At 46.6% G+C, this 12,911-nt stretch overlaps 1 protein-coding gene across 1 annotated transcript in view; it reads left to right on the top strand.

Annotated features, from left to right (window-relative positions):
* The window catches only part of SMOX (spermine oxidase), a 47,837-nt gene that overhangs the window by 17,402 nt on the left and 17,524 nt on the right, over positions 1–12,911 (top strand). Inside the window, exon 2 of the mRNA XM_032187093.1 lies at positions 8,510–8,744. Coding sequence (XP_032042984.1) covers positions 8,537–8,744 — 208 coding nt within the window. The 5' untranslated portion in view covers positions 8,510–8,536. The remainder of the gene's footprint in view (positions 1–8,509; positions 8,745–12,911) is intronic.

Genomic DNA, 12,911 nt, shown 5'->3' with positions numbered 1-12,911 from the left:
GAGTGGAGGAGGTTTGCTGGGGCAGGTGCTTCTGGAAGCCACTTGGTGTGTTACCGGGACACTTGTTGCAGCTGATGCAAGCTGAATATTGATGTACAGGGGTATGGGTGCAACAAGAGCAAGCATCCTGCCATCCTCCTTTGCCTGAAGTCAGCATTTCTCAGCGGGGTTCGCTGGCTGCAGCAGGATTCCCCCTGGGCTCATTAATCACGTGCGGTGCCGTGTGCTCCTCAACAGGTTCGTTTCTAAAGCCAGCACCGGGGTTCCCAGCGGCACTGAGAGCTCTGCTCCCTGCCTGCTCCATCCTTGCTGGCTTCTTGTCTCAAATTGTCCTCCCAGCCCGCTCCCCTGCCAGCTCTGCAAGTCACCTCTGGCCTGGGAGCGATGGGAACGGGAGCTGGTGGCTCCTCGCAGCGCTTCTCTTTGTCTTGAATTATTACAGATTCTGTTCTTTTCTCATCTCCTGCTGTCCCTGGGCTGCTGCTCCGGTCATGCTGAGATTTGGACACTAGCTATTTGCGTCTTTCCTTGCAACACAGCTTCAAATTAGCTTTGTCTGCTCAGAAAATCAGGTGCCCAGTGCCTGTAAGCTAGCAAAAGGTCTTACCACAGAGCCTCTTTCACCATCTTTGCTGATTCAGAGCTCATTTTAAAATGTCTGATTTGATGGTTCATTCTTTCTCCCCTATGTTTTTCCTGGTTAATGACGTTACGGTGAGAGGCTAAGGGGACAGCTGTCTTGAATCACACGGGAAATATTGTTTTGCAGAACATTTTTTCTGCTGGGGGTGAAGAACTTCAACATTTCTGCTCCATTTCCAAGGCCAGCAGTGTAGGACCACGAAGCGGTGCTGCTGTTGGAGCCTGCAGAAGCTCTCAGCTCGGACATCCAGCAGCTTCGGGCTGTTTCTCATTCATTGCTGGCGAGGTTTTTTTACAGAATTGGGTCAGGGTTATCATCCTGATATGACATGGATGGGTGAAATGGCTGGCTGAAGGTCCCACAGACCATCGGTGGTCACACCACGGGTAGGAGCCCATTATTTGTGGGGTGTGCACTGAAGAAGCACGGCTTCTTCTCAGCTCACGAAGAGGAAATACGGGAGTACGGCCCCATTTCTGCCTGTCCTGTGGGGAGGTGATGTTTCTGGGAATGGTGATGGAAGGACAGGGAGCTGCAGAGGCGGTGGAGGTGCAAGGAGCCCGTGTTGGTGGCAGTCCTGCTTGGAGCAGGAGCCCGTCGGAGGCTGCTTTTGGGGGAGTTTCGGTGAGTTTCGGTGAGCTGCCTCTACAGCCTCCTCTGCCTGCCCACGCTTGGCAGCTGCCTGCGAAAGAGACCAAACAGCAGGACTGGTCTGGGGCTGAGCGACTCGTTCCAGCTACCCACATCCAGCCGGCAAACTTCTTCAGCCTAAAACCCCAAGATGGACAAAACCTGAGCATGGGGATGCCAAGGAAACGCCGCTCCGCGGGCTCCTTCAGCCCAGCAGCAGGAGGTGGCTTCCCAGCATGTCACCATGAATTAACCTTGATCTCACCGGTGCTGTCACAAGTTTACGAGCTTGGGAAGCGCCCCGGTACGTACGTGGATGGCCGAGGACCATTCTCCTGCTCCTGCAGCTCTCCGGGTAGCTGAGTAAACGGGGTGTGCCCGCATCCGCTGCAGCAAGCCTCCTGTTGCGCCGCAGACGCGAGCTTGCCGGGCTGGTGTTTGCACAACCGTGGCAAAAAGGGTTTTTAACAGCAGCCCGCTTCGTGCACGCACGCATCCGAGTGACGTGGAGTGCTTCGGTTCAATTGCTAATTCTCCTGCCTGCTGTTGAAAGGCTGCTCGTGCTTAACCCGTGCTGGTGTAAATGCTGAAAGGGATCGGGAGCGAGTTTGGCAGGCAACCTGCCGGATTAAGAAAGAGCAGGGAGGGGGAAAGAAGAAAGAGAAGGATCTCCCAGTTTGACATATTTACAGCCCGGAGAGCTGGGAAAGAGCATGCCGAAGTAACAGGCAGCGAGGATTAATGTGTTTGCTTCTGAGAAGGCTGATGAAAGGAGAAAAGAGGGAGAAGTTACAAAACGCCTGTTTGCTGTGCTGGGAGCCGGGGAGAGCACAGCTAGAGGCGACAGGCAGCGCTGAGACAAGCACAAAAACCTCCTCCCTCTTCTTTTCTTAGCCCCTCGGTCTGCTCTGGCCTCACAGATGCCCAGTGGGCAGCCGGGGTCTGAAGCCTGCAAAGGTGCTGCAGGAGATAAAAGCGCTCCAGCTAGAACGATCCCTCCAAGCACTTCTCCCCCAGCTTAAAAAGCATCTCGGAGATAATAATTAATTTTTTTGTTATTGCAGTTAATGAGGTGAAGGTTATGCACTTGCTTGATACAAGTGGAGCTGCGCTGTGCAATGAGTTAAGGGTTTAAATGCTGGCGTGGCTTCATATTTGTGAAATAAAATGCCATTCAGGAAGCTTTCGCATGCGGGCTCTTCTCGCAGTGCTTTCAGGTAGCCATTCTGGTGTGTGCCCTTGATGAAATAGTAGGGATTATTACAGCTACTGGGGAAAAAAATAATCAAACTCTCAAAATATTTGCTCTTTTTTTTTTTTTTTTGGAAATCATTTTCTGTTTCCCACGTTGTCGGAGATGCGCTGCACTGGGTGCTCCGTGTGGCGGATGCTCATTCCTAAATTGAACAGGGGTCACTGGAAGCCACCCGTGTTGCTCTGTCTCTCCAACACCATGCTGCGTGTGCTCACAGACATACAGCTGTGCACAACTGCAGGTTCCCGAGGTGCAAAAGCCAGAAAGTTTTGTCTTGAGCATCGCTCCTGGCCTTCTGCATCATGGGGCAGGAGCACCCCCAACACCACAACCCTATATTCTGGTGGCACTGGGGCATGAACGTCTCTGAGGGATTTGATCCTGATATAAAAGCTTCAAGCAGTCTCCTCTCTGTCTTCAGTGGAAAGTGTTTCAACAGCTGATTACTGTCACTATTAAAAATAGACATCTTATTTCTGTTCTGAATTTGTCTGGCTTCTGCTTCTTCGTTGCTCAATCTTGCTTTGTCTCTGGATTAAATTAGTCGTTTGGTGTCAAGTATTCTCTGTTTGTAAACACTTTCAGCCTGTGATCAGAGAACCTGCGTTACAACCACGTGTGTGTGCCGTGCCCCTTCATGTGCTGATGGTATCCTGAATAGCTGCAATTCAAAGAATAATAAAATAATAGTGGTTTTATTTTTTTTTTCTTGTGTTTCCATTTAGTCTTTCAAATGAAATTAGGTCCTGTCTTTTTCTACCCGAGCTCCTTTCAAACGAGCACAGTGCTGTTGTTTAGGTGTCTGATTAAGGACGGTGCTTAATTCCCAGCAAATACAAACCCAGTGGGAGCAGAGTGCTCCTCCTGTGTATGCTGGAGCTGCCTGGGCTGTGTGGTCAGCGGGGATTTTGTGTTGATGGGGCATTTCTCGCTCTCCAGACTGGCTGGAGCTGCTGCTGTGAGGACTGTCAGTTCAGCACTCTGCAGAGGGATGGCAAGTTCAGCTGTTGTGGTGAAGAAGGAAAACCAGGTCCTCAGCCTCAGGATAGGATGTGTGAGTAGTCACTGGGTGCCTGTTTGGGACCTGCAGTTCCTCTTAACCTTAATTTAGCTGTCTGAAGCTTTGTCTAGGGCAGTAAGCGTGCTCGTGGCAATCAGAGGTGATGTGTTGAGTGAACTAAGTGGTGCTGAGCACCCCGTGTCTACCCTGTGTGTGCCCCTGGAGGTTTCACTCCAAGGCCAGCACCTGATCCTAGCTAAGCTGCTAATGGAGGAGGCCTCCGAAAGGTCTGTAAGCTTCTTTTTCAGCTTCCCCATTGTCAGACAGATCCGCCTAAAATCTGCTGAATTACCCCTTGGTGGTTTCTCTTCCTCTCCGCCAGCTGACAGGCCGCAGACAGCTGATGCACATTGGCACCCAGGTAATGAAACGAGACCAGGCCCACCTTGGATGGCCATTATCATCACCCACGGGAGGCTGCAGGCTCCCAGCTTACAGCTCGTGGGCATAACACAACCTGCTCTGCAATATGAGGCAAAGCCTCAAGGAAGAGGAAGGTCTTTTTTTAGACTAGCCAATCCCAGTGAGAAAAAAAAAAGAAAGAAAAAAAAGGAAAGAAAAAGCAAACACCACCACAAACCTTGGAGCACGCAAGCCTTGCTTTCAGTACGTTGCCTTCCCTCATCACGGCTACGACGAGGGTATCTGGGTGAGCCAAGAATAGGAGATTTCCTTGAGAAATGTTTGTGTTTATTTTAGTTTTGTATTTTTAAACTGTCTGAACCTTGGTGACCTTTTTGCTTAAGGATCCTAGAAGAATAGCCTGATCAGAGAGTATTGTTGTAATAAGGAGGGCAGTTGGGAACAGCTGTGTTTCTCTGGCTTCTTCCTTGTGGCCGGCAAGGTTTTGTTGACAAAATTGGAAAAGAAACCATGAAGTGGATATGTCTTGCAACTTTATCGTTTGTTTGCAGCTGGATTAGAGGTAGAGAAGAGGAGCATGACGTTTGCATCTATGCTATTAGAGGGATGCTGTTGTCTGTGGGTCCATTGTAATGTAAGTAGGTAGCAGGCACTCCGTGCCAAATGGGATAGATCCAGAATATCTCTGTATTAAAGGGAATTAAATTATTTGCAAAGATTTGTCTGCTGGGAAACAGCAATGGAGCTCAGTTTTTTTTTTTTTTTTTTTTTTTCTTGGGAATGTTTTCAGGGATTTTTTCAAAGGGATTTTTTGGAATGAAGCAACTGGGCTGTAATAAGAAGGGCTGAATGAAGGGTGGTGGCACCTAAGGAGGCAAGGGCAGAGTGGTGACGGAGGCTGAGAAAAGGGAACAGGTCTGGAAGATGAAGTGATGAAAATACCATGAGTAGGGCAAGAGGAAAGAGGATCAAAGCTACGTTTTTAAGACAGAAAGAAGAGGTGTATATGTGCTTCTTTTTAGTGGGGTGTAACCCGTCTGTAAGCTGTCTCAATAGAAAGCTGTAAGCAAGACAAAGCAAGGGGGATTTTACTCCTTGTGAAGCTATGATTTAGCATTACACTTGTTTTTGGATGGACACGAAGTAAAATTACAGCCTCGGAGAGATTCACAGCAGAGCAGCTAACACACTCCTTACCCTGTGATTAAAAAAAAAAGAAAAGAAAAGAAGAAACAATCCTTTTTGGCAATCAAGAAAGAGTCAGAAAGCCGGACCATCTTTGTGTAAGAGGACCTAGTAATACTCACGGGCTTTGGTGGCTTGGCAAGTACTGAAATCAGGGCAATAAACACAAAAAGAACAAGTGTTTTATGTGCTTATCTGACTTATAACAGCGTGTATAAATGATACTGAAATAAAGTGCAGTGGGGATTCATATATTTTTATTGTCTGTTCGTTTCACAATGGAGCATGTGTCTGGTTGGGAAGCCCAAGCTCTTGCTAAATCTTAATTGCCTGCCCCTGCTCATCATACGGTAAAGGCTAATTAAGGGCGGTTTCTAAATCAGGATTCTGTACACACAAAATACCCTGTTATTTTCTCATCTGTCTAGACAGCTCACCTAATCCGGTATTAAGATGCTGAAGCAGGAGGGGAAAACATTTTCTTGAAGCTTTCATGTTGAAGAATTCACATGAGCTTGCCGGAGCCGGGATTAGGAAAGCTGTGCTTAAAAAAAATGAGCTACAACTGTTCAGTTCGTAAGGAGTGTAGATGGCAGAAAAGACGTTTCTTTATAGTAGCAATTAAAACACTTGCACCAAAGGGTTGTCTGGAGACTGGCTGAGAAGTGGAGAGTATTGTCGAATGGGTATGGGTTGAAATAAATCCTGGAGACTTTTTTAGTAAGGGTTAGTTCAGCTGTGAGTTTATACTAGCTCACAGGTGGGCAGGTCTGGCCGGGTTAAGATTTATTTCTTCATGAAGATGACTAGGATCATGTATTAAGGTACTTAACGCTGGAGAGGATGTGAACAGTGGATTACTGTTCAGTATTTCCTATGACACAGTTCTAGAGGACGCCCTCAATTGCGTTGGGTTGTGGTTTTGAAACCATCAAGAGGACATTGATGTTTGCTGAAGGTTTATAGGCTGTGGAGCTCCTCACCACGGAACTGGTGTGAAGGCCAGGAGTGTGGAGTTGGCTGGTGAAGTCCCCAGGGACGTTCACTCCACCTTCCAACACCTCTTCTCGCAGATAACTCGGGATAGGGCTAGAGGGAATGACCCCTTATCTCTGCGTTTGTGTACATCCCTTGAGGGGTGGCTTTCTCTTTCATATCAACCTCTGACTGGTGAGGATTTAATCCATATATCATGGAGCAGATCTGGAATAATTGCTGAGGGAGGCCCTCGTTACCTGGATTGCTGTGTTCCTGGTTATGGCAACCGTTCTGAAAATCCCCTTTCAGAGTGGATTAAGCTAAACAAGAACCTCACTCCTGTCCCAGGTGAGGATTGTCCACACGAGGAATGAATCAGCCTCAAAGCCAAGCAGGGACAAGTCCTAAGGGAACTGGGAACTTGACCCATCTCACCAGTTGCTGTAGGAAAGGGGCTTTGCATCCTCTTCCTCTCTTATCTGTTGATTGCTGAACCTTAGGGAAAAAGTTCTCACTGCTCCTTTTTCAAAGTATTTTACTGCTTTTAAATCATGCTCACTTGGAAGTAAGTCCTGTGTCTGGTTTGGGCTGCTCACAGCTTTCTGCTTGTCTAGTGGCTGTGATTCGTGACTCTTGCCGTGGACTAGAAAGCATTGAATGCTTGACATGTTAGACTCCAGCTTGGAAATAACTCTCCACAAACCGATGGCTGGCTCCCTGTGACAAATATCTGCTAGCAAAGGTCTGTTGGCCAGGAGATGGAAACGGTGAGATGATTGATGTCATGGCAGGTAGGAGTTTTTAGCGTGGCTGCAGGCAGGGCTGGCTCCCTGACCCTTTTGCGTTGTTCAGCAGTGGTTGGGACATGCTGTGTTGGCAGGAGCAGCTTGCTCTGTGCTAATATCTCCTGCAGGTGAGCCCAGATCGAGCTGAAGTTGTTCCAGCTGAAACTAAGCATTTTCAAAATGGTTGTCAAGAGCACCTGTAGGACCACTTCACATTTTATACCGCTGCTTAAATCACTCCTGACTGTAGTCTGGTGTCGCCTCTGTTATATAAATGCTTTAAGATCCCGGAGTAAAATGGACTCTCCAAATGAAATCACTATTGCTTTGTACTTCATTAGCACGCTGGGTTATATATTGCAATAGTTGGGCAATTTCTCAAGCGCAAAGGTTTGGTTCTTCTCCTGGGGATGCAAGAGAGAAGCAGGAGCCTTTGACACTGGCCAGGTGCTGGGAGAGCTGGGGAAGAGTTCAGAAGGAGCACCCAGCAGCTCGGCAACAGGTAGCAGCAGCTTACTGGCTTCTTGGACTTCTCTGCTTTCAGTAAGTGTTGGGAATCTTATGCACACGTTGTCCAAATTGTTAGGCACCAGCTCCTTCCAGGGCTGGTGATTTCTGGGTTGCGTTTCTCCTTTACAGACCAGGATCAGTGCCTGGTGGAGTATGGGTCTTCGTATGCTGTGTCTTGGTGCTCTTGAGGACAGGTGTGAACTGACCCAGAACCTGATCCCTAGACGGTGACATTTGTGTATAAAGACATCCTACAGAGGTGATCCTTGATTAAAGTATCACCTTAACGATAAGCTTAGACCATCCACTAAAATAAGGCAACGGGACCCGAGAACTAACACCATGCACGTTTAAAAAATGCCCTCAGGGATTTTGCCAGGAAGAAAATAGGATGCTGCTTGGAGAAGGAGCTGGGTATGTCGGGTAGGTGGAGGTAAACTCGTTCTAGTCGGGACTGGTATGGGTTTGAAGCTCCTGATGTGGCAGGACAATGCAGGCTCTAGGGGCTGCATCACACGGACGTGAATTTTTGAACCGTCCCCCGTTGGCTCTCATCAGTTGAAACATTTTCTCTGTCTGTACCACGTCTGTAAGGGTTGGTTTTGATATCTGATCTCCGTGCTTTGAGCTAAATCCTCTTTACCTAGTCCCGTAGTTAGGCGATCTGAAGGTTGTGCTTTGTGGTTGCCACAGAGGCAAAGCGGAGCTTCATTACTGTGTTGTGGAGCTTGTCGGCACTGGGTATGTGGTTTTCTTTTTTGTTCTTTCAAAGCCTTTACCACAAAATTGCCGCTTGTGGAGGTTATATAAAGAGATGGGAGTCTGAAAATCCTTTGGCTCCTCTGGAAATAGTCTCCATGGTGCAAGAGGGTGGGGATTTCTGGAGTTTCCAGTGGTGGTGCTCCAGGCCAAAAAGCTGTTGCATCCCAATTTGACCTCAGTTATCCTTATGCATCCCGTTTGGAAGGCTGGTTCTTGTACACGAGCTCACTTTCTTTCCTGCTGGACATCTATTTTCCAGAGTTCTTTAGGATTTTGAACTGCTGAGGATACGCTTGAGCCGAGTTCCCTCAACGCACTTGTCTGCTTTTTTTCCATAGGTTCCTTAGAAAGAGAGCTTGGACGGCATGCAAAGTTGTGAAATATCTGGAGACAGCACGGATGATCCTCTTAGTAGTGGCCTACGGAGAAAACGACAGCCTCGAATAGTAGTTATTGGTGCTGGGCTTGCAGGCCTGTCAGCAGCAAAAGCGCTTTTGGAAAGCGGTTTCACGGATGTAACTATCCTTGAGGCGACTGACCGAATTGGAGGCCGCGTGCAAAGCGTGAAACTTGGTAAGAGCAGCGTTTTCAGAGCAATTAGCAATCCGCTGGGCTTCTTTTTTTTCCCTCCTAGCAGGCCTTTGTGTTGTTATTAAGTTAATTTGACCCCGGAAACTTGCTTTTTCAGTCAGTGTGCATGCCTGAAAGGTTACGTGAGGTATGGCACTGTCAGGGCCGCAGGTCCTTGGGCTCCTTGCAGGGTGGTTGGATGGTCTTCTGAGGGAGGGCTGCTCCAAAACAGATCATATTTCTATGAAATGAAGATCTTACTGATCGTGCTCACTCTTACAGGAAGCACTCTGTGATAAAATAACTGTCTGAAGACGGTTTCCACCAACGTCTTCAGCTTGACTCCTGACTAGGAGCAGTCAGAATATCTCCTGGCCAGCAAATGTCTGTTTCTCTGTGACTTACATCACTTGCAAAGGGACAAGCTCAGAGCTATTTTGTTTCACAAACAGCCCCATTCATTTCCCTAGAACGAATTTACTGTGTAGGACACTACCCACTGTGAATCAGGCCGCTGGAAAAACCTCTTCAATGTATCCTTTCATCCTGATTTGCAGCTTTCCTACCTCTGCGGATTCTTTTCTGTGCATAACAGAGGTGCAGAAACTGGATATTTTAATTCTTTGTAAACTGGAAGGGCTTGTAAAATATCTAAATGTAAAATTACTGGAATAAATGTCGCCCTTTGCAGCACAGTAGTCAATGAAACTTTCCTGGGTATCTAGAAGGGTGTTACCTATCTCTTTTCCACAGGAGGTAAAAAGCTCTTCTTTTATTGAATTTCCTTCCTGACTTCAATTAACTCGTTCTGTTTCTAATCCAACTCTGTGTTTTTATTAACTTTGGCCTCTTGCTGGCCTCTTTTTTTTTTTTTTTTTTTTTTTTTTTTAACGTCAGGTGCTTACATCACTTACTACGTTTTACTCGATAAGCTCACCGCAGTAAATAAACAGCAGCGTCCTATGAACTTTCAGAAGGGAAATGAATGAAAAAGTAGTCAGACAAATCTAATCTCCAGGGTTTGAATAGGGCACTTCACATTCTGCTGAGACTTGGCATAGAGGCTTGAATGGGAAGTGTGTCCTCTGTGCACAATACACTGTATTAAAAATATCCTGCATCATGTCTGCGAGAGGAGGGAAGTGTTAAAGGCTTGAAATCTTCAGGGAGCAGTAAATAATTTTGTCAGTGCACCTGTGAAATAACTCTGTGGTCCTAGCACAGAGACCAGTTCTCTCACCTTTGGACCCCCTTCATGTTACTCCTGTCTTTACCTTTGCTGGGAATCTACCTCCTGTTTATTACCGCTTGTTAACTAACATGAGGCAGGAGCAGGCTCCTTGCAGATCAGAGGACTGGAAACTGAAGTTTTAGTCTTGACCTCTTACTCTTTGTTTTATAGCTATAAACTGTCTTAACTTTTGCAAGGTACCAAAATTACATTGCATAGGTACCGACTGCAGTCCTTTCCCAAGGTGGGTACATGTCCTGGCCCCCTGTGTGCTTCTCAGAGGTACATGGCTTTCAGCCAGACAATTTTGGAGTGCTTCTAGGTGGTGAAATCTTCAGAAGCAGCACGTGCCCAGAGCCTCCCTATTCCCTGGTACAAAGGCAAAAGAGCTGCATGATACTGGGTTGTTTTTTTTTTCCCACTTCCATACTGCTTAGAGCAGCAAGATTGCACCTGTGGCATGCAAGACCTGCTCATTTCTCTCAACTGGCTAAAACTTCCAAAAAATGTTTCAAAAGTCATTATTCTGGGTCTTCAACATACAGCCACTTTGACCTGCTTGTCTAACTGGAATGTAAATGTTAGAGTTCTCTGCCTACTCCCCTGTCTGTACCCTGGGCTGAAGATCTAATTGACATCTTCAGCAGAGCAATGACAGCCCCTCAGGGTTATATCCTAATACTTCTGCTTCACCGAGCAATGCTGCATTTTGCAGGGGGCAGTATTTTCCCTCAGCTGCATAGAGCATGTTGCTATAAGCTCTGGGGATTTTCAGAGATTTGGTTCATCATCTCTAGCACAGGTGAGGCAGGGGGTTTGTGCTTGTGGACTGTGTGTTTCTTGTAAGTGTTCTATAACATCTATATCCACTGCAGGTATTTCATGACAGGATGCCCAAGGAATAGTCAGGGCTTTGAAGGGAAGTGTGAAATTTCCCTCACTATGCAATCTGTGCATTCCTTTGGAGCATTGCCAGTATGCTTTATCATTGTATATAGTCCTGTTTTGACTGCTGCTTGTACCTTGGTAATCACATTCACAGCTTAGGAGGCAGATTTTTTCTATCTTTGTTGTATCGACTGATTCATTTGAAGCAGATTAATACTGAAACTAAAATCTTTAAAGGCCCTGGAAGTATATTAACTTTCTCTGTTTAAGAAGATGTCGTTTAAATTTACACTTTTAAATGATTCATCATGCAGCTTACACTAGGTAACAACTGGCTTATCTGCTTGGGAGTAATGATAATGAGCTTCTAAGTACTACAGGCAAGAATGGCTCTTTTTAATTTGTTGGTATTTAATTGCATTCCCCACAGCTCCTGAAAACAGGAGAATCGGAATGCATCATTAATGCTACAGAGCACCAGTGCAGAGGGACCTGCTGGCAGGTATTTTCTTTCGCAGATCAGGTGCCCCGTAAATAAGACCTACACGCAGGAGGATTGTTAGTGTTGCGGAGAGCAAGCTCCTGACAGAAAGCAGCAGGCAGCGTTCCTGCTGCTGATCTGGCATGTGAGGACTCGCAGGAGGATTGCATTAACAAGGTGACTGCCACATGCAATATTTATGAGCTTTGTACCTTTGGCTGCCAAGGTACAGCAGTCATTTCCGCCAGGCTGGGTGCTCTCGAAGGGTGTTTGAGTTTGCAGCTCCTTGCGACTTGATGCTGCATGCTCTGAACCACACGCTTGGTATTAGGAAGACCTAAAAATCTTTGCACCCTTGAGTGCTGTAATGCATATTTTGAAGGGCAGTCAGCCTGCTTCTTACCAACGAGGCTGTTGTCTGCTTGAAAACTCAGCCGTGTGGGGTTTCTCTTTGAGGCAGTGTCTCAGCCAAACATTTGGAGCTTTCACCTATTACTTGACTACTTTGGTACGGTGTTGTGATGTCTTTCTAGCTGAGCATCTATTTGCATGTTAAGCAGCCTGTGATGGCTGGTAAGTGCAGGATGCTTACTTCATCAAGCTGGATCCTATTAACGATCCCACTTAATCAGGCACTCAGACACCTCTGCAGAGTGAGCTGCGCAGCGTGGTGCTGGCTGCGATGCTGGGAGAGCACTGCTTTGGCAGATTTTGCTACAGCACTTAGCTTTGGATTTAGGAGAACCTGTAAAAATGTGAGTGCAAGACTTGACCCAAGCTTATTTTTAGCGCTTCCTTTCAGCTGCTGAACGTTTTCCTGTGCACTCAGCCAACTGTGGCAGAGCCCTACTGCAAACCTTGTATAAGGAAGGAGGAGAGTGGGGCTGGCCAAGCTCTTTGTTTGCAAACAGAGGCTACAGGTGATGAAGACAAAGTGTGTTTGGTGTTTAACCTGACAGTGCAGCTTTTTTTTAAGAACTTGATTTAAACTTCCATGGGCAGAAATAATAAAATATGACTTGTTCCCTCATTTTGGGGAATGGAAATGCATTTTTGTATTGCAGTTGGTCTAACTATGGTAACACAAACCATCTTTGTAAATAACATGCATTTTTAATCAGAGGACAGGGGTCAGTATGCAGGCCAACGTTGCTATCCCAGGGCAGTCCCAATTTTTCCTGCAGCTCCCTGACATAGATCCTTTTCTTCTTGTGTCTCTGTATCTGTCTCCTCCTCTCCATAACAACAGATATTTGAAGTCTTTAGATAATTCTTATGTTCTTTTCCTCCTACTTTAATATTTATTTAATGATCCTCTTATGTCCTTGCAGTAGTACAGTGTAGCTTCTTACAGCTCTTTTCCTTTTCTCCCTCCCCAGCTCCTCACTAATACATAGCTTGAGCTGCACCACGTGTTGTGCATCCTCTGCTGTCCAGTTGTGTTTTAGGTGCAGGGTTAGGGGAGATGATTTAGAAAGGCCAAGTAGCAAAGACAGAGCAGCTGGCAACAGTGATGGTAAGGACTGTGAACCTAAAAAACTCTGCATTTCACCTTCAGTATCAGAGGTGT

Source organism: Aythya fuligula, chromosome 4 (assembly GCF_009819795.1).
Source record: "Aythya fuligula isolate bAytFul2 chromosome 4, bAytFul2.pri, whole genome shotgun sequence".
In the NCBI taxonomy this organism is placed as follows: Eukaryota; Metazoa; Chordata; class Aves; order Anseriformes; family Anatidae; genus Aythya; species Aythya fuligula.
This window is presented reverse-complemented; position numbering and strand designations above follow the sequence as displayed.